The 26843-nt window shown below is 46.0% G+C and overlaps 1 protein-coding gene across 1 annotated transcript; it reads left to right on the forward strand.

The window, feature by feature from the left end:
* The first annotated feature begins 3293 nt into the window (after window positions 1-3293).
* On the forward strand, window positions 3294-15908 carry AKR1A1 (aldo-keto reductase family 1 member A1). Its single transcript, XM_044238117.1, has 9 exons — window positions 3294-3544; window positions 10192-10281; window positions 12049-12168; window positions 12329-12480; window positions 13114-13309; window positions 14406-14605; window positions 14849-14921; window positions 15062-15148; window positions 15748-15908. Exons 2-9 carry the CDS (start codon window positions 10198-10200, stop codon window positions 15811-15813), a joined length of 978 nt encoding a protein of 325 aa, XP_044094052.1. The 5' UTR covers window positions 3294-3544; window positions 10192-10197; the 3' UTR covers window positions 15814-15908.
* Window positions 15909-26843: the final 10935 nt, after the last annotated feature.

Raw genomic sequence — 26843 nt, forward strand, 5'->3', positions numbered from 1 at the left:
GAGGAGTGGTAGAGGAAGAGGGAGAAGCAGGCTCCCTGCTCAGCAGGGAGGGCTGGATCTCAGGACCCTTGGATCATGACATGAACTGAAGGCACTCTTAACCGACTGAGCCACCCAGGCACCCCTCATTACCTCTTTTTTTTAGAGTTCCTTGTGGTTTACTTCCTCCTCCTTTTCCTCTTCTTCCTGCAGCATCTGGTATCATTTTTTTAACGCCTTTTTTTTTTTTCAAGATTTTATTGGGGCACCTGGGTGGCTCAGTTGTTGAGCGTCTGCCTTCGGGTCAGGTCATGATCCCAGAGTCCTGGGATCAGCCCCATGTTGGGTTTCCTGCTGATCAGGAGGCCTGCTTCTCCCTCTGCAGCTCCCCTGCTTGTGTTCCCTCTCTTACTGTGTCTCTCTCTGTCAAATAAATAAGTAAAATCTTTTTTTTTTTAAGATAACAAAAATAATCTTAAAAAAAAAAAAAAGATTTTAGGGGCACCTGGGTGGCTCAGTGGGTTAAGCCTCTACCTTCGGCTCAGGTAGTGATCTCAGGGTCCTGGGATGAGCCCCGCATCAGGCTCTCTGCTCAGTAGGGAGCCTGCTTCCCCCTCTCTCTCTCTGCCTGACTCTCTGTCTACTTGTGATCTCTGTCAAATAAATAAATAAAATCTTTGGGTGCCTGGGTGGCTCAGTGGGTTAAAGCCTCTGCCTTCAGCTCAGGTCATGATCTCAGGGTCCTGGGATGGAGCCCCGCATCTCTCTCTCTGCCTACCTCTCTTCCTACTTGTGATCTCTGTCTGTCAAATAAATAAATAAAATCTTTAATAAATAAATAAATAAATAAATAAATAAAATCTTTAAAAATATATTTTATTAATTTGACAGAGAGAGACAGTGGAGAGAGGGAGCACAAGGACGGGGAGTGGGAGTGGGAGAAGTAGGCTTTCCCGCTGAGCAGAGGGCCTGACCTGGGGCTTGAGCCCAGGATCCTGGATGATGACCTGAGCCGAAGGGAGAAGCTTAAGGACTGAGCCACTGGTGCTGCCCAACTGATACTATTTTTACTCATTTACATTTGTTAAGCTTCTTTGATTGTAAGCAACAAAAACTGGCTTTAACCAAAGGGAAAAACAGCTTTTGGGGAAGGCTATAGGAGAACTTGCAAGACCAAAGGGAAGGTATGGCAGGGAATTGGCAGGATGCAGGTGGCTTTGGGAAGTCCTATTAGCAGAGATTGCCTGACAGCTTTGGCAAGGTGCTAGTGAAATGCATTTCATGATGAAAAGCATGAAATTCTGCTGATTTTAGTCTTTTGATGACTATATTAATAATTCAAACTCAAGAAAGGAATATCCAGTTAGCATATTTTGGGTCATTCACATACATGTTGGCTGGGGAGGACAGGTACCTGAATTAATGACTGTTGAACTGGATCCAGTGAGGAGGAGGAAATTCTCCAAAAGAGGGAGGAATGGACACTGGACAGCCAAAACAACACATTCCTACTATCCTGCCTACCTAACTACTCCTTTCCCTTGGAATTTGAGACAACTCATTCATGTGGTCTCCTACCTCTCAGGCTGTTCTTCACCTCATTGTTTTCACATGGGGCAAGACCCTTTAGAAGTTGGCTGAGAGGCTTGTCTTTTGTAAAATGGGAGGGTGGTTGTAAAAGGGGTGGTGTGTTCCTGAGTGGATCTGTTTTACAATCTGAGGACTGCCGCTTTGAAAACTCTTGGAGGGATAGCTTTGTGCTTTTTATGAAACATTTCCTGGCACCAGAACTAAGAGCAAAAGCCCCAATGCTGGGGAAGGAGAAGACCTTAGCAGTCGCACTTCAGACTCTTAAGAATTCAGACAGCAGAAAAAGATAGGGAGTCTGTCAGACCCTGCAGAAAGGTGGGAGGGATGGGATCTATGGCATGTGTCTCTCTCTCTTTTTTTTTTAAAGATTTTATTTATTTATTTGACAGACAGAGATCACAAGTAGGCAGAGAGGCAGGCAGAGAGAGAGAGGAGGATGCAAACTCCCCACTGAGCAGAGAGCCCGATGTGGGGCTCAATCCCAGGACTCTGAGATCATGACCCAAGCCGAAGGCAGAGGCTTTAACCCACTGAGCCACACAGGTGCCCCTGGCATGTGTCTCTTGAAGGCAACTCTTTGCTAGGCTAAGATCAGTTTGAGGGATATAAAATTCTGATCACATAAGCTGGAATCTAAGTCTTTATGAGGACAGATGGCGTCAAAATTTGGACATTTGGTCTATCAGGACATCACCTGTATTGAGGCAACAGTGGGGGAATAATCCAGGGGGCAATGAAAAATGGGAAAGAATAGAATGGCAGGGAAAATTAAGTGTGGGGAGTGAAAGGCAAGAGCTACTCAGAGTGGAAAACACATATAATGCAAGACACCTCTCAGTCCAAACAGCACAGGGTATTTCAAACATAAAATCTGTAACTTAATAGCTGTGTGACTTTGGGCAAGCTGTTTTACCTGGCTGAGTCTATCTAACCTGTAAAATGCAACAGGAATATCTCCCTCACAGGCGGCTTCCAGTGTGCCGGTAACGTATGTTATCTTCACCTGGATAACAGTTACATTGGGGGAAAAAAAAAACCACAAAAACGCAGAGCTGTACGTTTAATATTTGTGCATTTTTCTCTATTTATGCTCTAAAAGGCTTACAAACAATTTAAAAAGAACATTGCCTTTACAATGGGTTTGTTGTACAAAGGGCTGTTGTGAAGATTCAATAAAAACATGTTTATAAAGTCTAGCACAGTACTGACACATTAATGCGCAGCCAGGGTCCACAGTCCAGACACAGGGACCACGACCTTCCTGCCTCTTGGAGCCCAGGGGCCCGAGGTCTTCCTTGGTACAACTTTTACGCTGCGGCTAGTCTCCCAGCCTGCTTGCTTGACTAAATAACGGGGCCAGTTCAGGTATACGCTGGAAACCCGGCCAACCCAACTCTGTGGGAGAGGAGAGCAAGCTGGTTCCGCGAATCCGCAAACAGAGGAGACACCCGCTGCACCTGCAACGTGTCACCCCGGAGCCTCCCCCGCCGCTGGGGGAAGGATCCCCAGCAGCCTAGAGCGACGTTGCCACGGCGCGCGGTGCACTGTGGGCCAGCAAAGGTACCGCCTCCCCAGCCGCTGAAGCTCCCCACGTGGCCGGCAGCTGACGCTTCACCCGGCGCCGAGTCCTCCAAACCTGCGCAGTGAAGTGTGTCTAAACAGCCAATCCGACTACTAGCAGCCGGAGGAGGAGATGGTGCAGGCTCGCAGCTCTGGCTTCCGCCCTCCCGCTTTTCACGGGGGTCAGGGGTGGGGTCCACCGCTGCGCGTGATGCTGAAAGCCCGGCCCTCTCCCCTCCACCGGGTGGAGCTTCCTCTCTACCGCCAGGCTCAAGCCGGGTCCCTGCCTTCACCATTAGGCCAATTTTCCTTGCAGCACACCGGTTCCAGAAGCTGAGACCTCTTGGGTTGTTGGCAGGACGCAGAACGGAGCAGAGATCACACCGTTTTGTTCACGCTCTGTGCTCCAGCCGAGGTGAGTTTCTCCTGCTGCAGCCCCCAACTCCTCTTCCCTGCCCCGGAATAGACCAGAGAGCGGGGTCTCTGGAGAAAGTCTGACTCGGTTTCGGATGTGAACTCTGTGTGATCTTGGAAAATTCCTCAGTTTCTCTGGATCTCAGTTTTCAGACCGATGAAGTGAGTTTCTACGTCGGAACTGTAGTGAGGATTAAGTAAAATAAAGTTTTTAAAGCGCTCGGCAAGTTTAGTTGGCCTCTTCTTTTTGTTTGCTTACCACCATGATTTTTCAGGAACTCTGGCCTTTCTGTGGGAGGGTAGACTTAGCTTACTTAGGCACCTTCCTTGGGTTTGGGGAAGTTAGGGCATAGTTTTTCTGTTGCCTCAGACCTCTGTTACAGGGAGACCGGATGGAATCTGAACTGTCATCAGATGGAATTACTATTAACTAACTCTTCCCTTCAGCTTACCTATACTCAGACTGCAAGACCCTCTAAAAGAGTCTCGATGTTTCTGATCAAGCCTGTTACCTTCCCCAAGATCTCAGTTTTCTTATTTGTACAGGAGCAATCCCAGTATCATCCTGTATGAAGCAACTGGTTTTTGTTTTGTTTTTCTGAAAATGGTAAAGTGCTTTGATATTTTCTGGAGATGATTCTTTCTAGGTTACCCAAGAAGGAAAGAAAGAAGGTGATGAAGGCAGGACTTCTTCAAATGTATCCCCCTACCTAAGCTGTCACGCTCTCTCCGCTTTGCCATTGTGTGTGTGTTTAGTGTGTTTGTGTGTGTGTGTGTGTGGGTGGGCTCACGTGTGAGTTTTTTTTTTTTTTAAAGATTTTATTTATTTATTTGAGAGAGAGAGAGACAGTGAGAGAGAGCACGAGCAAGGAGAAGGTCAGAGAGCGAAGCAGACTCCCCATGGAGCTGGGAGCCTGATGCGGGACTCGATCCCGGGACTCCAGGATCACGCCCCGAGCCGAAGGCAGTCGTCCAACCAACTGAGCCACCCAGGCGTCCCTCACGTGTGAGTTTCTATGTGTATCCATGGGGCAGGCACTCCAGGAGTGAGGGGCTCAAAAAGATGATATGCTCTGACCTGAAGGAGTACCCTGGTTTGTGAGGGAAAGCAGTATAAACCAACAACGGCATCTCTAGCGCACAGCTATGGGTGCATGAGAGCAGCAAGTGTCCGCTGAAGGGTGAGCTGCCCCTAGCCAGGCCAGGCTGGGACTTTGGGAAGCAAAGTGCTCTGGGACTCAAGTAAGTGGTGGCTGGTTCTGCAAAGTCTGAAATCTGGAGTTCGCAATGAAGAGGTGGAAAAATGAGGAAGGTGGGAGCCAGGTTAAGACAGGTATTACTAAGGAATGTAGACTTGATCCTGAAGGTTGGCAAGGACTGTTGGAAGAGTTTGAGCCTTGGGGTCACATGGTCAGTTAGTGAATGGATTGTGGGGAGAGTGGCCACACTGGAAGCAGAGAAATGGGTGGTTCAGAGCAGTAGCGGTCAGTGGAGGTTGATATGGATGGGCTGGAGAAAGACTTAAGAAATAGGTATTTTGGGCGCCTGGGTGGCTCAGTGGGTTGGGCCGCTGCCTTCGGCTCAGGTCATGATCTCAGGGTCCTGGGATCGAGTCCCGCGTCGGGCTCTCTGCTCAGCAGGGAGCCTGCTTCCCTTCCTCTCTCTCTCTGCCTGCCTCTCCATCTACTTGTGATTTCTCTCTGTCAAATAAATAAATAAAATCTTTAAAAAAAAAAAAAAAAGAAATAGGTATTTTAAAATTCTTTTCACATACATCAAGAAGTACATGAAGTGTTCTGGAAGTCTTAGGTTTGACGATACAGTCCAGAGCAGACTATACCTTTTAAAAAAATATTTACCAATATTAACAGGATTTTTAACCCAGCCAGATAGACTAAATCTTGGCCACAGTTACATATTTAAAGTGGTTTTCCGGGGCGCCTGGGTGGCTCAGTGGTTTAAGCCTCTGCCTTCGGCTCAGCTCAGGTCATGATCTCAGAGTCCTGGGATCAAGCCCTGCATCGGGCTCTCTGCTCAGCGGGGAGCCTGCTTCCCCCTCTCTCTCTGCCTGCCTTCTGCCTACTTGTGATCTCTCTCTGTCTATCAAATAAATAAATAAATAAATAATTTTTTAAAAAGATTTTATTTATTTGACAGAAAGAGATCACAAGTAGGCAGAGAGAGAGGAGGAAACCGGCTCCCTGCCGAGCAGAGAGCCCGATGTGGGACTCGATCCCAGGATCCTGAGATCATGACCTGAGCCAAAGGCAGCAGCTTAACCCACTGAGCCACCCAGGCGCCCAATAAATAAAAAATCTTTAAAGTGGTTTTCCGTGCTAGTTTCTTAGGAGTACAGATAAGGATATATGATCCTACCCATCATCTGTCAAAACCATAATCTGATAGATAATACCATTATCTATTTGGCAGAAATGCCACATGAACTGAAAAACATCATTTATTTATTTATTTTAAATATTTTATTTATTTATTTGACAGAGGGAGATCACAAGTAGGCAGAGAAGCAGGCAGAGAGAGAGGAGGAAGCAGGCTCCCCACCGAGCAGGGAGCCCCATGCGGGGCTCGATCCCAGGACTCTGGGATCACGACCTGAGCCGAAGGCAGAGGCTTAACCCGCTAAGCCACCCAGGCGCCCCGAAAAACATTATTTAAATGGCTTTTCAAGACCCCACAGATTACACCACAAGCATGTTTGCTTTAACAAGTTGTTATCCAGGGCCTTGAGTCCCTGGTAAGAGAGTATACAGAAGAGCATGGGTCAGGCATTGTGCAAAGTGCTTTAGATACAGCATCTCTTTAAAATGAGGGAAGGGTGCTGATTCAAACTTTGGTGTGTGCAACCCCAGGCCTTGAACTGTATTGTGCTTTGCTGCTGTATTTGACAAGTAGAATTTTGGACATGCTGAGTCTTACATACCTATAGGACATACTGGTGGAGATGTCCAGAGGGAGTTGAATATCCAGAACTGGGGTGGGCAGAATCAGTGCTTAATGTGGTAATAGAAGACATGAGCTTAACTAGGGAGTGGGAAGAGGACTGGGGATGGAACTCTACCGACATGTATGGGAAGTAGAAGAAAGGCCCGTGCAGCCAGAGAACACTCATGTACACACTGCTTCCTCTGTTTTTTTTTTTTTTTTTTTTAAAAGATTTATTTATTTATTTATTTATTTGAGAGAGAGAGACAGTGAGAGAGAGCATGAGCGAGGAGAAGGTCAGAGAGCGAAGCAGACTCCCCATGGAGCTGGGAGCCTGACGTGGGACTCGATCCCAGGACTCCAGGATCACGCCCTGAGCCGAAGGCAGTCGTCCAACCAACTGCGCCACCCAGGCGTCCCCACACTGCTTCCTCTTTTTCCTGTGTTTTCGAGTCCTTGCATCCAGGCAGGAGCTATAGAGCCCTCCTCTAGAAGGGAAGATAACCCCAGAAAGAAGGAACATACGTGTAGGTGCTGACTTGGGAATAATAAAACCTGAATCCCCCCGTTTGTTTGGTTTTTTTTAATTTTTAATTTTTTTTTAAAGATTTTTTAAATTTTTTATTTATTTGTCATAGAGAGAGAAGTGAGAGCAAGCACAGGCAGACAGAGTGGCAGGCAGAGGCAGAGGGAGAAGCAGGCTCCCTGCCAAGCAAGGAGCCCGATGTGGGACTCGATCCCAGGACGCTGGGATCATGACCTGAGCCGAAGGCAGCTGCTTAACCAACTGAGCCACCCAGGCGTCCCTAATTTTTAATTTTTTTTAAAGATTTTATTTATTTGACAGAGAGATCACAAGTAGGCAGAGAGGCAGGCAGAGAGAGAGGGGGAAGCAGGCTCCCCGCTGAGCAGAGAGCCTGATGCGGGGCTCCATCCCAGGACCCCGAGATCATGACCTGAGCCAAAGGCAAAGGCTTAACCCACTGAGCCACCCAGCCCCCTCCTTTTTTAAAGAATGTGGAGCTTGAACTTGCAACCCCAAGAGCAAGAATTGCATGCTCTACCGAGTGAGCCAGCTAGGTGCCCCTAAAACCTGAGTCCTTATACCTCCCCTCCCCCCACACAGCCAGGTTTTCTCGTTCATGGGTAAAACCTCTCCCAAGTTAACACGAGGGTTTCTGAGTGCTGCCAGAGGCCAAGCCAGGCAGTTCCTTACAACTTCAGAGCCTGTTCAGGAAGGAGAGGGCTGGAATGCCAATGTGTGAGGCAGAAAATGAGGAGGAAGTCAAGAGCTGGCAGAGTCTGACTTGTTCCTCAGAGAAAAACATTTGTTCTCTCCTGCGGTCCCTCCATTCTCCCCTTTGGAGCTCTTGTTCTTTGAAGCTCTTCATTAGGTGTTCCTTCTATGAGCCCTGCTCCCCCATGCCTCAGCCATTTGGGTTTTCAGTTTCACCATCAAAAGAAGGGAAGAAGCAAGCATCAGGTTTCTTCCTTTTTGCCTCAGACCAGGCTTTTGTTCAGGCTTTCAGCCTTAAGTCCATGTGTAATTTCAGAGTTCTCCAATGTTTGCTGGGAAATCTGGGAGAGGCCAACAGGTCCCCTATTGGGGAACAAGCCCAGGAAACCAGCCACAGACCCTGGGGGCAGCTGGCAGGCCAGTTCCTCCTGTGAAGTCCAGACATGCTTGCCTGATCCCTTGGGAAGTTTGTGTCCCCGGGAAGTTTGGTAACAGCATTGCCTTCAGTGATCTGTGGTTTGCTACTCAGACTGAACATTTTTGCTTTTGTTCTAGCAGAAAAAGGCGGTCTCCATAACCAGGTTATGCTAGGCTATAAAATTCTTCCAGGGTCGGAAATATTAGGAATGACAATTTTGATATGTCAGCTATACTTACAACTTATCTTATTTCCTGTTCTACCATAATATTTTCAGGACTTGGAAACAAAGGTTATATTTATTAAGTTATTGCTGGCAATGAAATCAATCCCAAGGGAGTGATATCTCTAGTACTGATGAGCTCAAGGGAAAAGGTTATTTCTACCTTATTGGCTCTTAGGGCGAGCATTCTTTCTCTTTTCTCTTTTGCTTAGATAATTCCTGTTCATCAAGGCTTGACTTGGGCACCTTGCTGGCTTAGTTGGTAGAGCATGCAACTTTTTTGGGGGGGGAGCAGGTGTGAGAGAGGGAGAGAGAAAATTTTTTCCTTTTTTAATTTTATTTTAGTTTTTTAGATTGGGGGTTTGGGGCAGAGGGAGAGAGAGAATCTTAAGTCCCCACACCCAGTGCAGAGCCGGATCTCACAACCCTGAGATCATGACCTGAGCTGAAATCAAGAGTTGGACACTTTAACTGACAGCCATCCAGGCATCCCGAGTGTGAAACTTGATTGTGGGGTTGTGAGTTTGAGCCCCACATTGGGTATAGAGATTACTTAAAAATAAAACCTTAAAAAAAAAAAAAAAAAAGGCTCAGATAGTATCTCCAGGAAGCCATTCTTGCAGGGTTGCTCTTTTCTTGTAGCCCTTGTACAGATTGTGGTCCTGTCTTACATATTGTGCTGAAACCGACTGTCCTCATCACACCAGCCCGTAAACTCCAAAATGGCAGGGACTGTATTTGAATATGTGTGTCTCTTAGGCCTAGCACAAGGCCCGGAACATTCGGAACATTCGTCATATTCGTCATTTGCTGACTGAATGAGTCTTCTTGGGCCATTTGGAGACTTCTGATCTTCAGAGCTCTCCAAAGAGGGTTGCTTCAGTAATCCACCTGTTTTGTTCAGTTGGAAATTTTCTTGTGTCTGTAACTTACTGCTTTCTGCTGTGTCTAATTCCCCTTCCTGGAAAGCCTTCTCCCCTTGGCTCTTGGGAAAGCCCAACTTACTCTTAAAAGCCAATGTCAACATTTCCTGGTCCTTGCCTTAACAAAAGTCATTTGCTTTTCTGTAGCATGCTGTGATATGTGCCGTGAGGCACAGAACATAAATATTACGACTGTCTGTGTTGACCTGCCCTTTTCTTGCCTTTATCCATTGGTTCCTCCTTGGATCCTTCGCTCTGCCACTTCTCAACTGTTGATTTGGGGGCAAATAACTTCATCTTTCTCTCTCTCTCTCTTTTTAAATTTAACTTCACCTCTCTTGAGTTTTTTGTTTTGTTTTGTTTTGTTTTTCATCTAAAAAATGGTCTGCTTACTGTTAAAGAGCCCACTCAGGCCTACCTGCATGGAAATCAGACCTCTCTGTCAGGGACTAGGAGCATCTGTAGTTTCTGATAGCCTCTTGGGACTGTTCATTTCATCCTCAGAGAAGGGACCTGTCCTGAGTCCTGTCTGTCACCTGGTCTCACTCAGACTAATAATGGCTTTAGCCAGTTTTGCCCCAGCCCGAGACGTTATGTAGTCAAGGCTGGGTACTTCAGGGAGTCACTCACCTTGGTCTCGTGGTATCAGAAGTCTCTAACACAGGCCTTTAGCCTGGCAGAAGGAAGGGCACCCAGGCCGGTGGTCTGGTTAATGTTTGTCCAGAAGCTCCTGGCCTTAGTTGGTTCGGGCTACCCTGTCTTAGCTGCCCTCTGCTCACAAACAACTGTGTTGTTTGTTCTGTCCCCTCTTGCTCCCTTTACCACCCGTGTTTTATAGGAATCTTGACCAGTGAGGATAAAGCAGCAACACTGACCCCACTCCATTCTCTTCCCATCTGTGTTTCAGGGGGCAATGGCGACTTCGTGTGTCCTCCTGCATACTGGGCAGAAGATGCCCCTGATTGGACTGGGCACCTGGAAGAGCGATCCTGGCCAGGTGAGAGAAGGAGGAAGGAGAGGAGGGCTTCTTCTACCTCTGCTAGGGAAAAGGCAGAATTTGGGAGAGGGTCACTGAATTTTCTGTAGCTGCCCCATTGCTATACTCCATTTCATGTAGTATCAGATAAGCCTGCAGGGCAGTGGGAAGAGACAAGGGAAGAAGAGACCAGCAGTGAGCCCTTGGCTTCCTGAGGTGATTCAGAGGAAGGGCTGAGGGGCCCAGAAGGGCCAAGGGAATAGGGAGGAACCCTTTCCCTGATTGGATCTGCACTGAGTGCTGTGGCAGACGTGGGACCTCCCTGTGCCTGGCCCTGTGCTGCCCCCTAATACGGCACTTAATACTCTGTGCTGTTCTCCTTCTCCCTCTCTCACACGGGGCTCCTTAAGGGCGGGACTACTCCCCAGTGCTCAGTCCAAAGGTAGGCACATGGCAGGTGTCGAGGTTTGAAGAATAGCTATGTCAGCTGCTCAGATCAAGGGTTAGCAAACTTTTTCTTAAAGAACCAGATGCTTAATAATTTAAATTTTGCTGGACAAGTGGCAAAATGGGAGCGATTATGTATTTATGTAACCATTTAAAGACGTAAAAATCGTTCATAGGTGGAAAAAAAAAAGGGCAGCTGCTAGCTGAACTTTAATAAACCCTGATACAGACTCTTCCAGCTTAGGGAGTGTGGGAATAGAGACCTGCTTTCCTAGGGTTGTCATAACTAGAGATGCAGCTCCCTCCTGGGGTGGGGCATCTTCCCAGGGCTGCTTCCTTGTTCTTTGGAAATTTGAGTCAGAGTTTAGAGAAGTTTAGGGATTAAGTTTGAGAGGGAAGCTGGCAGGGAGAATATAACCTCTTCTCTCTGGGATTTAGGCTGGTATTTGTGGTGTGCTCTGCCTCTTTTCCCTTTGCTTTCCTTCCTCCCTGGAGCCAGGGTCTTTATGCCCTAGGCAGACACTGACATGGCCTAGGGCAAGTCCAGGAGCTAGGAAAGGGCAGAGGGTGGCGATCAGAACTGGGCAGCCAAGATGGGGGTGGGGGTATGGAATAAGGGAAGTCCATGAGGGGATGAAGGGAGAGCTGAGGAGAGTACATCTGGATAGTAAGAGCTGTACCTAGGTGGGGATCATAAATGGCAAGGCCCTGGCACCCTTGGTTCTGCTTCTGATGCCAGGTGTCTAGTCTGTTTTCTAGCAGATTGACTGACCTGTCCTACTTCTGTCTGCTTTCTTCTCTCCTGACAGAGGGCTCTGGGCCTAGCTTCCATCTCACTTTTCTGACTGCCTTAAATTTTTCCCTCTCTCAGAGTTCTTCTGCTTCACTGAACTCCCAGAGCTCAGTTGGCCTACAGGGCTCCATAAGGGTGTCTCCGTGTGTCCTTAGCCTGCAAATTATTTACCTGTGTATCTTGTTTCTCTAACCAGCTCCTCAGGTCTAGAGAACCAGTCTCTATGACTTATACTTCAGTTCCCTGTCAATGTATCCGTCCATCTTCTGAGCATCTAACTGGGAGTACAATGTTAGTTTTCCTGGGCCACACTGAGATTGCTTGGGTAGGAGGAAATCTTGGGGGTTATTGGGTTGGCACAAAAGGTTTAGAGTCTCTGAAGAGGCTTCTGGTCCCTAGACTAGAACCATCTTTCATCTTCTCACCCCTACTTTCTGATGACTGCAGTGATATATTCCTGCCCCTCCCCCTCCTCCAGCAGTGTGCCTCAGGAGGGCAGTTTCTGGCCTAGGCCAACAGCTGAAATCTCTGCTTCTCTCATCTGGCAGGTGAAAGCAGCTATTAAATACGCCCTGAGTGTAGGCTACCGCCACATTGACTGTGCTGCTATCTACGGCAATGAGACCGAGATCGGGGAGGCCCTGAAGGAGAATGTGGGACCTGGCAAGGTGAGGATAGGGGCTACAGAGGGCTGGGGTGAGAAGGCTGGATACCTGGCTGGAGGGATCTGGCAGCATCTTCCTTCTAAGTCCTCTCTCACAGAGGTGAGGGTGGGTGAGACTGGGTGCCTGTGGCTCCTGTCACTGTGGGCCCTGTCCCGTGGACCAGGCGGTGCCGAGAGAGGAGCTGTTTGTGACTTCGAAGCTGTGGAACACTAAACACCACCCTGAGGATGTGGAGCCTGCCCTCCGGAAGACGCTGGCTGACCTCCAGCTAGAGTATTTGGACCTGTACCTGATGCACTGGCCTTACGCATTTGAGTGAGCCTTGCCAGGGTCTTCATCCGGGCAGTCGGGTGTTGGGGGAGTTGTGTTAGTGACCTGTAAGGCACAGTAGCAGAGCAGGAGGGGATCACGCCTCAGCCCACCACGGGAACCCAACCTTCTGTGTTATTGTGTTATTGTTTAGCTACAGAAAAGGAGCGTAACCTCCCATCGTGGCTATCCCAGGGGTACGTGAGTGGTCCCTGCTGCTCCCTTTGTTCATGCCAGAAACTGCTAGCTTCTGCTGAGCTAATAAGCCTGGGGTTGCAGTGGAGAATCCGCTCCAGCAGAGGCTGTGAAAGGAGCCTCACTGTCAGCTCTGTGCTGTCCTAGAAGACGGTTGCCAGAGCCTGCAAGGAGGAGGAGGAAGAAGGAATTCAGAAAGACTTCTCAGAGGAGAGGAGAGGAGATACAGTCTGGGTCTAGAAAAAAGAGGAGAGGGAATGGGCATTCTATAGAGAGTAAATGCCTGGGTCATGACCTGAATGGACGAAAAACCACGCTTGTTTCTTATTCTTGGCGTTTGGCCCTTTCTGGGTTTAGTATGAGGACACAGAGTAGACTGGATGGTCAGGTAAGGCAGAAGCCTTGCATTTGTGCCCACTTGTTGGGGGGCTGTCTTTCACCTAGGCGGGGAGACAACCCTTTCCCTAAGAATGCCGATGGGACTATCCGCTATGATTCTACCCACTACAAGGAGACCTGGAAGGCTCTGGAGGCACTGGTGGCTAAGGGGCTGGTACGGGCACTGGGCCTATCCAACTTCAGCAGTCGACAGATCGATGATGTGCTTAGTGTGGCCTCTGTGCGCCCAGCTGTCCTGCAGGTGAGCATAGCAGATCAGATCTCTTGGTTTTGGGGGGGGGGTGTGTGAACAAAAACATGAGTGAGCAGATGATGGGTCTCCTCATGGAGATGGTTAACAAGTTTTCAGAAGTGTTGCTGTAGAAATTCTGTACATAGAGTAGGGCATTGGGGCACCTGGGTGGCTCAGTCCATTAAGCGTCTGTGTTCAGCTCAGGTCATGATCCCAAAGTCCTGGGATTAAGTCCTGCATCGGGTTCCTTTCGAGCAGGGAGTGCTGCTCTCTCTCTCAAATAAATAAATAAAATCTTGAAAAGGAAGGGAGGTAGGTAGATAAGTAGATAGATAGATAGATACTGAGTTAACTACACTGGAATTAGAAAAGGGCTAGGGGCGCCTGGGTGGCTCAGTGAGTTAAGCGGCTGTCTTTAGCTCAGGTCATGATCTCAGGGTCCTGGCATCAAGTCCTGCATCAGGCTCCTTGCTCAGCAGGGAGTCTGCTTCCACCTCTCCTTCTGCCTGCTGCTCTGCCTACTTGTGCTCTCTCTTTGTCTCTCTAATAAATAAAATCTTAAAGAAAGGGGGGGGTGCCAAGAAGTCTTTTTGATTTGGGGCGTCTGGGTGGCTCAGTGGGTAAAATTCTGCCTTCGGCTCATGATCTCAGGTCCTGGGACCGAGCCCCACATCGGGCTCTCTGCTCAGCTGGGAGCCTGCTACCAACCCCCACCCCACCCCCGCCTGCCTCTCTGCCTACTTGTGCTCTCTCTCTCAAATAAATAAATAAAATCTTTCAAAGAAAAAAAAGTCTTTTTGATTCAAGCACAGTGGAAATAAATGTGAATAATATACATATAAAGGGTAAGGTTATGTCAGGAAGAACAAGTAGTATGTATTGGTTTATATCAAATACAAGAATATTAGAAAGCTGAAAATAAAGACAGACATTGAAGTGTGGTAAGAGAATGAAATGGACGGTGGAAGATGGAGAATGGGAAAAGTGGGCCAAGCGAAAGTGGGGCGGTCAGCAGTGCAAGATGGGCAGAGATGGTGCACCCCTGGGTGGGACCCTGCAAGCTGGGCGGGGTCAGCCTGTAGTGGTGGATTTTTTCTTGTTTTAGGTGGAATGTCACCCATACTTGGCTCAGAAGGAGCTGATTGCCCACTGCCAAGCACGCGGCCTGGAGGTGACTGCTTATAGCCCCCTGGGCTCCTCTGATCGAGCTTGGCGTGATCCTGATGAACCGGTCCTACTTGAGGAGCCAGTCGTCCTGGCCCTGGCTGAAAAGTATGGCCGGTCTCCAGCTCAGATCCTGCTCAGGTGCGGGCAGTGTTGGGGAAAGGAGGTGGGTGAGGGCCCCTGGGTCGGGAGGCCAGGGTTGAGGCCTTGTCCTGAATGAAGCTGCTAATGCTGCCATGTAATTGGGGGGAAACTAACCTGAGGCATGTCCCCTATTCCCCTGTGGCTCAGGGACTCCAGGGTTTTTGAGAAGGCTGTGTGGTGAGGAGACAGTGCTTTTGAGGACTGACTCCTCTTCCTCATGCGCTTCAATCCCCACCTTAGGTGGCAGGTGCAGCGGAAAGTGATCTGCATTCCCAAGAGCATCACCCCTTCACGTATCCTCCAGAACATTCAGGTACTTGGTGGTGGGTTGTGTCGTCTTTAACCCATGGTGCACAGTCTGGCTCTGATTCTGCCTGGCAAGAAGGCAGCGTTCTGGAATATCAACTTCTGCACTCAAAACTGGCTTTTCTGACCCCAACTTCCCATCCCCAGGTGTTTGACTTTACGTTTAGCCCGGAGGAGATGAAGCAGCTAGATGCCCTGAATAAAAATTGGCGATACATTGTGCCCATGCTCACAGTGAGTATATATCAGCTGTCAGAGTTAGGGAATGTAAGATTTGGGGAGGAATTCTGGCCCCAGTCTGGCCTCAGCCTTGGTGGTCAGAGAAGAGGTTGTTTGTAGGATTGCTGTCCTGGACACAGCGGGCTCCTTTTTATTAAGCTTGGCGAAATAGGATGGTTTGGGGTAAAGCATTATAGCCTGTGAGCCCCAGTCCTGCCTCAATATCTTGTGATTTAGAACAAGTTATTTCACTTTTACAAGCCTGTTTTTTGTCTATAAAATGATCCCAGTTCCTGCCACCATAGCAAGTTCTCAGTAAATGGTATAAATGAGAGGAACCTAGAAGGCCTTCTTAACCTTGGTAGAGGGATTGAGTTTGGGTTGAAGCCTGTTACAGATAAGACCTTAAGCTCTTACGCTCAGGGGCAGGTATATACGAGGCTGTGGTTTGCTGGAGTGCTGTCGACACTGGCATTCTCTGAGGCTCAGGTCCTGCACTACCATCTGGCATAGTGCTCTGTACAGGTGGTGATCAGAAAGATTCAGGGAAAGATGCTAGGTCTTTGGAATGCGAGCTCCTGCTAATAGAGCCATCTGTCTGTCTCTCTTTCCAGGTGGATGGAAAGAAGGTCCCGAGAGATGCAGGGCACCCTTTGTACCCCTTTAATGATCCATACTGAGACCCCCACTTCCTGGTTTCCTTCCCAGCTCTCCAGCTACAAGGTCCTCCCACATGCAGAAAGGAATTAATAAAGCTATTGGAGCATCCACACTATTTGCTTGTCTTACTTGTCTGGTCAGACCTGAGATGGAAATTATTTCCTTTAGGAATGCTGGAATGAGGGACGATGGATGCCACCTGCCCCAACTCAGACTTCCTTTCTTTTTTGTTTCTGGAGAAACGGATGTGTGGCTGAATGCCATTTCTAGTTTCTTGAATTAGGTACCTTGAGGGAGTAGCGCCTTCTAGTGGCAGCTCTCAGTGCTACATGCTGTCCCAGGTTTCTGAAGGTGCGAGATCAAGGTAGTAAGAGTCCTGTGGTTTCCTGGCATTTCTGGGACTGGGTCTTCAGTTCCCACCCAACCTCAGCCCCTTGTTCAGCACCTACTTTTAGGACTAGGAAGAGCCAAAAGCGAAAACTTCTGAACTATTCAGAAGTTCAGGAGTCCCAGGTTGCAAAATCAGGAAAGGTGGCTGTGGATAGAAGCGTTCTCTCAGACACTTAAGTCAGTGTGTGTAGGCTAGCTGAAGGAGGTAGAGTGAGTCTGAAAACTTGTCACTCTGCACCTATCTTAAGGTCCTATCTTAGGTATTTTCTAGTCTGGCCAAAGGCCACTGAGGTTTTAGGAGGGTTTTTGAAAAATTCTTCTGAACCTAAGTCACACAAAACTAATTTTAGATTTCCAGTGGCACCATTGCTCTTTTTTTTTTTTTTTAAAGATTTTATTGATTTATTTGACAGAGAGAGAGAGATCACAAGTAGGCAGAGAGGCAGGCAGAGAGAGAGAGGGAAGCAAGCTCCCTGCTGAGCAGAGAGCCCGACGTGGGGCTCAATCCCAGGACCCTGGGACCATGACCTGAGCCAAAGGCAGAGGCTTTAACCCACTGAGCCACCCAGGTGCCCCCACCATTGCTCTTCATTCAAGTATTTATTGGGTACTTACTTGTGAGTTAGACACGATGCCGCACCCAGGAGACCAAGACACACAGGTCCCTAGTTTAATGGAGCAGACAGACTTTAATTGCATAATTTGCTTAATTACACGTGGAAGAAGTGCTATGAAAAGCTCAGAGTGAGGAGTGTACTGATTTAATCAGCTGAGATATGAAGGATGAATAGGGATTAATTAGTTAAAAGAGGTGAGTGGGAGTAGTCTTCCATGCAAATTAGATAGGTTATGGGGAAAGCCTTGAAACTGGAAGAAGGTGTTGGAAAAACCTAAAAAAGTCCTCTGTGATAGAAACTGAAAGTGAGTGGGGGTAGAATGGCATGAAATAATGCTGAAATTGGGTAGGGAATGGTGATGGAGAGAACAGGAAACAGTTAAGATTTTGCTTTTATTCTGAATATAGCAGGAAGTCAAGGAAGAGTTTAGAGCAAGATTAACTTCGTTTGATTAGTGTCTCAGCAATACAGCACTGGTGCTGTGGAGAGGATGGATCACATGGATTAAGAAGTAGATGGAGGAAAAAAAAAAAAAGTAGGCGGAGGGGGCACCTGGGTGGCTCAGTGGGTTAAAGCCTCTGCCTTAGGCTCATGTCATGATCCCAGAGACCTGGGATCGAGTCCCACATAGGGCTCTCTGCTCGGCAGGGAGCCTGCTTCCTCCTCTCTCTGCCTGCCTCTCTGCCTACCTGTGATCTCTGTCTGTCAAATAAATAAATAAAATCTTTTTTTTTTTTAAGATTTTATTTGTTTATTTGACAGACAGAGATCACAAGTAGACAGAGAGGCAGGCAGAGTGAGAGAGAGGAGAAAGCAGGCTCCCCGCCGAGCAGAGAGCCCGATGTGGGACTCGATCCCAGGACCCTAAGATCATGACCTGAGCCGAAGGCAGCGGCTTAACCCACTGAGCCACCCAGGTGCCCAATAAATAAAATCTTAAAAAAATAAAGTAGATGGGGGTGCCTGGGTGGCTCAGTGGGTTAAGCCTCTGCCTTCAGCTCAGGTCATGATCCCAGGGTCCTGGGATCGAGCCCCGCATCCGGCTCTCTTCTCTGCAGGGAGCCTGCTTCCCCTCCACCCACCACCTGCCTTTCTGCCTACTTGTGATCTCTCTGTCAAATAAATAAATAAAATCTTTAAAAAAAAAGAAAGTAGATGGAGGGAAGCATGCTGGAAGTTAGTCTTTTTCTCTGGTCCTTTCTATCTGGAACAACCCACCACTTAGCCCACTGTGTGGTTAACACCAATTACTGAAATGATGAGTTTAGCTGTCACTTTGTCTTTGACATCTTCCTTGACCTCGTGGCTTGCTATACAATTCCATAGTTCCTTGACATACTTGATCTAAGTTTCTACAGTTATGAGGTAGTTTAAATACGTATTACTTTGCTAGGCCTGCTGTAACAGTACGACAGAATGGGTGACTTAAACAACAGAAACTTGTTTCTCACACTTAAGGAAGCTACAAGTCTAAGGTCAAGGTATCAGCAGGATTGTTTCCTTCTGAAGGTCATGAGGGAGGGATTTGTTCCAAGCCTTTCTCCTTGGCTTATAGGCTATCTTCTGTGCCTTTATATTCTCTTCTCTATGTATGTCCAAATTTCTTCTTTTTTGGGGGGGGCACTGGAAAAAATAACTTTACTATTCTTATTATAAAGGTTGGGTCCTTCTAGGATGAAGGAGGGAATTCTGTTGGGAGAAGAGGCCCCTACTTACTTGCTGGTGATGAGCAGGTTCTATAGGACCATGATGGCCAAGTCCCCACACAGGAACATCTTGGAGATGTAGCAGTCCTTGTTGACCAGCTTGGAATTTTTGCCCTTGCCACTTTTCGAGATCTCAGTCACATTTCTTTCTCATTCTCCAGCACCAGCTTATAGTATCAGTCTCCTAATAGCCACGTTCTAAGGTACTGGGAGTTAGGACTTAAGTATATAAATTTGGAGAGGACATGATTCAGCCCATATCAGGAAGCAGAAGGTATCATAACATAAAATTATTCACTAATAAACTGCTTAAAAATTATTCTTGACTCACATTTCACCTGGCTTAACTTTAGCACTGCTCTATTGACTTCTTTGTCTAATCACTGGGTAACCCAGCACACATCCATGGCAAAGTGAAGTTGCAAGTTTTTTTTTTTTTTTTAAGTTGCAAGTCTTGTAGGGGGTGTATTACTTGAAAGTGATGTTGGAGAACTTCATACAACATAACTGAAGCCATTGAAAAATGAGATCTGCTCCTTGATATGAGGAAGTGGAGATGCAATGTGGGGGATTTGGCGGGTAGGAAAAGAATAAATGAAACAAGATAGGACCAGGAGGGAGACAAACCATAAGAGACTCTTAATCTCACAAAACAAACTGAGGGTTGCTGGGGGAAGGTGGGGTAGGAAGAGGGTGGTGGGGTTATGGACATTGGGGAGGGTATGTGCTATGGTGAGTGCTGTGAAGTGTGTAAACCTGGTGATTCACAAACCTGTACCCCTGGGGCTAATAATATATGTTAATTAAAAAAAAGAAAAATGAGGGGTGCCTGGTTGGCTCAGTGGGTTAAAGCCTCTGCCTTTGGCTCAGGTCATGATCCCAGGGTCCTGGGATCGAGCCCCACATCGGGCTCTCTCCTCAGTGGGGAGCCTGCTTCTCCCTCTCTCTCTGCCTGCTTCTCTGCCTACTTGTGATCTCTGTCTGTCAAATTAATAAATAAAATCTTTTAAAAAAAATGAGATCTGATAGTTAACCAAAAAAGAAAAAGATAAGGATACTAGCCTTCAAGAGGATGTTTGGAGCCCAAAGCAGGACTTGAACTCATAACCCTGAGATCACTACTGGGGCCAAAACCAAGGGCAAATTACTTAACTGGCTGTGCCACCCAGGTGCGTCAGGGATATCCCCCTTTATTTTTTTTTTTAAGATTTTATTTATTTATTTGACAGACAGAGATCACAGGTAGACAGAGAGGCAGGTAGAGAGCAGGGAGCCTGATGCAGGGCTCAATCCCAGCACCCTGGGATCACAATTTGAGCTGAAGGCAGAGGCTTTAACCCACTGAGCCACCCAGGCACCCCAGGGATATCCCTTTTTAACTGACTTTACAGTTGAATAGTTTGTGTTGACAAGAATGCAAACAACACTTTGAGCTATGATCATGAGGTCAAGAGCCACTTGATTATGTCAGAGCAAAAATGAGTTGATACCATTTGTGAAGATCCAGGGTTTCTCTTTTTGCATTGAAACTTTAGTATTCCAGAGACAATAACATGACTTGTTCTGGCATTGAAAAGGAGGCAAAAATGGGGGGCCTGTTTGGCTCAGTAGGTAGAGCATGCAGCTCTTGATCTCAGGCTCATGAGTTCAATCCCATGTGGGGTATAGAGCTTACTGGGGGAAAAAAGAAAAGGGAGAAAAGTGATATGTGTTGGTTCTAGGTGAAAGCTTTTAGAACAAGTATGAGTTTGAGGGCACCTGGGTGCCTTAGTTGGTTAAACATCCGACTCGATTTTGGCTCAGGTCATGATCTCAGGCTGGGGGGATGGAGCTCCTTTATCGGGCTCCGTGCTGAGCACAGAGTGCTTGTCCTTCTCTCTTCCCCTACTCTTACTCTCTCTCAAATAAGTAAATAGATAAATAAAATTAAAAAAAAAAAAGAGCAAGTGTGTGTTCCAACACATTCTCTCTTTCCTTCTGAAACAGTGACAAGCAATGGGCACTGTTCCATCAGTTTGAGGTCAAGTAAGGATGACATAGAGCAGAGCCTCCAGCTGACCTGAAATAGATGATGAGTGGAAACAATCTTAATGTATGAAGCCATTTAAATTTTAGAGTTACTTGTAATTGCAGTAAAACTTACCCCATCATAATTAGCACAGTTAGCTAATATTTTATTTAGGATCTATACAATAACATTCATAAGTGAAAGGGGCTTGTGATTTCATTTTTCATATTTTCTTATTTTGTAATCAAGATTACGTTAGCTCTTTTTTTTGTTTGTTTTCTTCCCCCTATATACAAATGTATGTGTTTGACCCATCATCTTTAATTGGAGGTCTTTCTTAAATCTTGTTAATAAAAATCAAGACTCTATTACTAGTATAGAAAAGTTTTTTGGGGGGCGCCTGGGTGGCTCAGTGGGTTAAAGCCTCTACCTTTAGCTCAGGTCATGATCTCAGGGTTCTGGGATCGAGCCCCGCATCGGGCTCTCTGCTCCGCAGGGAGCCTGCTTCCCCTTCTCTCTCTGCCTGCCTCTCTGCCTTCTTGTGATCTCTGTCTGTCAAATAAATAAATAAAATCTTAAAAAAAAATTTTTTTGGTTTTTATATCTGGAAATATTTATTGAAAATGTGTTCATCCCACCTATAAAACCATCTGGGCATTTTGGGGGGAATGGTGGGAGGTCTTTGACTACGATTTTTAGTATTCTATTATTTCTTGGTCTATTTAAGATCTCTTTCTTCTTGTGCCAATTTTGGCACTTCATGTTTTTCTAGAACCACTCCATTATGCCCCAGGTGCCCCGTGTTTACTGATAAAATTTTTTAAAAGCTAGAATTCAGGGGCGCCTGAGTGGCTCAGTGGGTTAAAGCCTCTGCTTTCTGCTCAGGTCATGATCCCAGGGTCTTGGGATTGAACCCCGCATAGGCCTCTCTGCTCAGCAGAGAGCCTGCTTCCCTTCCTTTCTCTCTGCCTGCCACTGCCTACTTGTGATCTCTCTCTGTCAAATAAATAAAATCTTAAAAAAAAAAAAGCTAGAATTCACATAAATGCAGCTTTATATCCCATGAATTTTGACATATAACACATTCATTATCACTTAATTCTAAGTATTTAATTTGCTTCATGATTTTTTTTAACCCAAGGGATGGATATTTGCACTGTTATTTATACTATATACAGTTGACCCTTGAATAATGTAGAAGTTAGAGGCACTGATTCCTCTTCCCTCCTACCCCCTCCACAAAACCCCACATAATAGCTTATTGACTATACCAAAACTAAATAGCCTACTGTGAACTAGAAATCTTATCGATAACTAGTTAATTAACCTGTATTTTTTATGTTATACGCATTACATGCTGTATTCTTACAATAGAGTAAACTAGAGAGAAGAAAATGTTATTAAGAAAACCATAAGGAGGGGTGCCTGGGTGGCTCAGTGGGTTAAAGCCTCTGCCTTCAGCTCAGGTCATGATCTCAGGGTCCTGGGATGGAACCCCAGAGCCTGCTTCCCCCCTCTCTCTCTGCCTGCCTCTCTGCCTACTTGTGATCTCTCTCTCTGTGTCAAATAAATAAAATCTTAAAAAAAAGAAAAGAAAAGAAAACCAAAAGTAAAGGGGCGCCTGGGTGGCTCAGTGGGTTAAAGCCTCTGCCTGTGGCTGGGGTCCTGATCTCAGGGTCTTGGGATTGACTCCCACATTAAGCCCCACATCGGGCTCTCTCTGCTTGGCAGGGAGCCTGCTTCCCCCTCTCTCTCTGCCTGCCTCTCTGTCTACTTGTGATCTCTCTCTGTCAAATAAATAAATAAAATCTTTATAAAAGGGGTGCCTGAGTGGCTCAGTTGGTTAAGCTACCGCCTTTAGCTCAGGTCATGAGCCTGGCAACCCACGATCGAGTCCCGCATCAGGCTCCCAGCTTTGCGGGGAGTCTGCTTCTCCCTCTCACCTCCTCCCCATTTCATGCTCTCTCTCATTCTCTCAAATAAATAAATAAAATCTTAAAAAAAAATCTTAAAAAGAAAAGAAAAGAAAAGAAAACCATAGGGAAGGACGCTGGGTGGCTCAGTTGTTAAGCACCTGCCTTTGGCTGTGGTTGTGGGATTGAGTCCCACCTCATACCTGCTTGGCAGGAAGCGGGCTTCTCTCATTCCCCCTGCTTGTATTCCCTCTTTTGCTGTCTCTCTCTGTCAAATAAATAAATAAATAAAACTAATCTTTAAAAAAGAAAAAAGAAAACCTTAAGGAAGAGAAAATACATTTACAGTGCTACACTGTAAAAAATCCACGTATAAGTAGACCCACGCAATTCAAACCCATGTTTTTGTTCAAGGGTCAATTGTATAAATGTCAATTTACAATGCAATAAAGCTTAGTGGTTGGAGAAGATAGTCTGTAAAATAATAATAATGACGATTCTTTAGAATTTATTGAGACTTTCTTCGTGGCCTAAAATACGGACCATTTTTGTAAATGATCTATAATGTTTGAATATAATGTGTATTTGCTGTTTTGAGTATAAAATTTTTTTAAAAGATTTTATTTATTTATTTGACAGCGAGAGAGAGTCAGAGAGCATGAGCACAAGTAGGGGGAGAAGCAGGCAAAGGGAGAAGGAGAAGAAGGCTCCCCACTGAGAAAGGAGCTGGATGAAGGGCTTGATCCCAGGAGCTGAAGGAAGATGCTTAACCTACGGAGCCACCTGGGCACCCCGAGTATAGATTTTTTTCGTATAGATTTCTATATATATTTAGTCACCTGAGTGTATTAAGAGTATTAGTCATGGGGCACCTGGGTGGCTCAGTGGTTTAAAGCCTCTGCTTTTGGCTCAAGTCATGGTCCCAGGGTCCTGGGATCGAGCCCGCATGGGGCTCTCTGCTCAGCAGGAAGCCTGCTTCCTCCTCTCTCTGCCTGCCTCTCTGCCTACTTGTGATCTATCTGTCAAATAAATAAATAAAATCTTAAAAAAAAAAAGATTATTAGTCATGTTTCAACTTTTTCTGAGTGACATTTGAACACAATTTTCTATTTATTTTTTCAAAGATTTATTTATTTGAGAGAGAAAGAGAGAGGGAAAGAGAGAGTATGAGCAGGGGAAGAGTGGGGAGGGGCATAGGGAGAGGGAGAAGAGGACTCCTGGCTGAGCAGGAAGCCTGACTTGGGGCTTGATCCCAGGACCCTGAGATCATGAATTGAGCAGAAGGCAGATGCTTAACCAGCTGAACCACTCAGGTGCCTCTCAACTATAATTATTGATTTATCTCTATTTATTTTGCAATTCTAGCAGTTGTTGCTTGATATGTGATAATATACCTAAGAAGTTTATTTCTGTCTTATATAACATTTTAAGAATAAGTAACTCAGAGGTGGTATGGTGGCTCCATGATGCTAGGAACCTAGGTTTGTCCTCTATTACTGCTTTGTCATTCCCGGGGCATTGCCCTGATTAACATGGTCTAAGATGGCTCACCACCAAATCTTGTGAAAGACAAGCCCCTTCCCTTTAATGTGTCTCTCTGGAAGCTGCACACATTTTTCTGTTCACTTTCCATTGACCAAGATGTCATCATGTGAATACTACCTCCATGAGACAGTGATTATTTTAGTTTTTATTCTCAGAGCCTTGCACTGAGAATTAAATAAATACATATACCGGGCGCAGGCGCAAGCCCCGCTTCTGAGCGGCGAGCGGGGCGTGTTGGGACGGCCCGGCTGTGCCCCGTTGTCGCACGCCTTGTCGCATGCCTTGTCGCACGCCGGGACGTCTCTCTGTTGAAGTGCCTACTTCGTCAGCTGACAAGATACTGTTACAGGAAAGTTCTCAAGTTCTAACCATTGTTGTTCACTAACAAAAGTTCTTGTTCTAAAAGCAATAAACTACTTTCCGTGGGAAAAAAAAATAAATACATGAATTAAAATCAGGGTTCTGTTACTACTATAAAAAAAGGGAAAATGCATATGGAGAGACAACTATCACAGGGTCTCAAGATTTTGTATGTAATCATTTAATCCCTTTCTTTTCAATATCCTTCTACTCTCAACTTTCACTCAGTTTTTGTTTTATCCTCTCTGGAAAAATAGACTTCTAATCTTCTATTGCTTTGGGGGAGTAGTTTTAGAGAGTCTAACTGCTTCTTTTTTTTTTTTTTTTTAAAGATTTTATTTATTTATTTGACAGACAGAGATCACAAGCAGGCAGACAGACAGGCAGGCAGAGAGAGGGAGAGGAGGAAGCAGGCTCCCTGCAGAGCAGAAAGCCCGATGCGGGACTCGATCCAAGGACCCCGAGATCATGAACTGAGCCAAAGGCAGCGGCTCAACCCACTGAGCCACCCAGGCGCCCAGTCTAACTGCTTCTTAAAACTCCAACATAACCCTCCCCCTTTTTTTTTTTAAAGATTTTATTTTATTTATTTGAGAGAGAGAGACAGTGAGAGAGAGAATGAGCAAGGAGAAGGTCAGAGAGCGAAGCAGACTCCCCATGGAGCTGGGAGCCTGATGTGGGACTCGATCCCGGGACTCCAGGATCACGCCCTGAGCCGGAGGCAGTCGTCCAACCAACTGAGCCACCCAGGCGTAACCCCCCTTTTTCAGCCTTATCTTCATCTTCTATTCCTAGAGGTACCTGCTGCAACCAATTCCTGAGCATTCATGGTTTCTCTATTGTCAATTTGTTTGCTTCTTGGCTTTTTCCCCATTGGGACCCTCCTTTCTTAGTTGCTAGGTCAATTACTACTTGTCCATCCCTTTTCCAGCTTTTAAAATTTTATTGCTGTTGCTTCCTCTCCCATTCTCTTTGATCTTGTTTTACCTTAAAAACAAGGAAGGAAACAAACAACAAATAAAAGAATTTCCTTTATTGTTATGTAGACAGCTTCAACAGGGAATGGAGGTAAATGTAAGTATTCAGGGTGCCTGGGTGACTCAGTGGGTTAAGCCGCTGCCTTCAGCTCAGGTCATGATCTCAGGGTCCTGGGATTGAGTCCTGCTCGGCAGGGAGCCTGCTTCCCTCTCTCTCTCTGCCTGCCTCTCTGCTTACTTGTGATCTTTGTCTGTCAAGTAAATAAATAAAAGCTTTTAAAAAAATGTAAGTATTCAGCCCAACATTTATAAAATGGAAGTCTTCTCTAAATTTTGTTCAATATAAGATTCCTGCTCCCCGCCGACCCTCCCATAAAGTCCCATTACCTTCATTACTTAGTATGATATATTGGTTCTTTCTTTCTTTATTTTCAAAGATTTTATTTATTTATTTGACAGAGATCACAAGTAGGCAGAGAGGCAGGCAGAGAGAGAGAGGAGGAAACAGGCTCCCTGCTGAGCAGAGAGCCTGATGCAGGGCTGGATCCCAGGACCCTGGAACCATGACCCAAGCTGAAGGCAGAGGCTTTAACCCACTGAGCCGCCCAGGCGCCCCTATTGGTTCTTATTTTAAATAGATATATTCTTTTTTTTTTATTATTTATTTTATTTTTTTTAAATAGATATATTCTGAATGAAATTTCTTCCAGTTCTAATTATGATTATACTATGATTGCTCTATTCATGTAGTCATTCAACCAAAAATTCACATTGGACACTAGTAATAGTCATCCACTATTATATGCGTTGAGGATTTAGCTGTAAACAAAACAGAATAAGTCACATGGAACCTATACTTAGAACTGGGCGAGAGCTAAAACAAGACAAAACAAAACAAAACAAAAACCAAGTAAATAACTTCAGAGTTTGATGAGCACAATCGAATAAATAAACAAGAGGAAGCTAATTTTGATTGAATGGCCTGGGAAGGCCTTTTTTTTGGTGGGGGGGAGTAACATTTAAGATGAGGCCTAAAGGATGAATAAGAGCTAATCATTTCAAACTATTGGGAAAAGAGCTTTCCAGGCAGTCAGGTAGCAAGTACAAAGGCCCCTGCATATGAGAAAGGGTTTGGGCATTCTGAGGAACAGAAAGATCAACATAGTAGGATGATGGTAAAGGGAGGGGAGCAGTATGAGATTAATTTGGAGAGGTGGATTGGAGCCAAATCATGTAGGGCCTTTCTGTTAGAGGAGGAGGGGGAGGGGCAGAGGGAGAGAGAATTTTTTTTTTTAAGATTTTTATTTTCTTATCTGATGGGAGGAGGGGCAGAGGGAGAGCACGGAAAATCCCAAGCTGACTCCGCACTGATTGCAGAGCCCCACAGGGAGCTCTATCTGATACCCCTGAGATCATGACCTGAGCCAAAATCAAGAGTCAGGATGCTCATCCAACTGACCTACAAAGGCACAGCTTAATATCTATTTATTCTATTTTAAGATTTTATTTATTTATTTGACAAAGACCAGAGAGG

The sequence above is a fragment of the Neovison vison genome, chromosome 2, assembly GCF_020171115.1.
Source record: "Neovison vison isolate M4711 chromosome 2, ASM_NN_V1, whole genome shotgun sequence".
NCBI classification, from domain to species: domain Eukaryota; kingdom Metazoa; phylum Chordata; class Mammalia; order Carnivora; family Mustelidae; genus Neogale; species Neogale vison.

Excerpts from the sequence above, each read along its gene's own strand:
- AKR1A1 (XM_044238117.1), top strand. The coding sequence starts at position 10,198 with ATGGCGACTTCGTGTGTCCTCCTGCATACTGGGCAGAAGATGCCCCTG. Across the intron at positions 12,169-12,328 it reads AGAATGTGGGACCTGGCAAG|GCGGTGCCGAGAGAGGAGCT; the intron begins GTGAGGATAGGG and ends CCCGTGGACCAG. Across the intron at positions 15,149-15,747 it reads ACATTGTGCCCATGCTCACA|GTGGATGGAAAGAAGGTCCC; the intron begins GTGAGTATATAT and ends CTCTCTTTCCAG.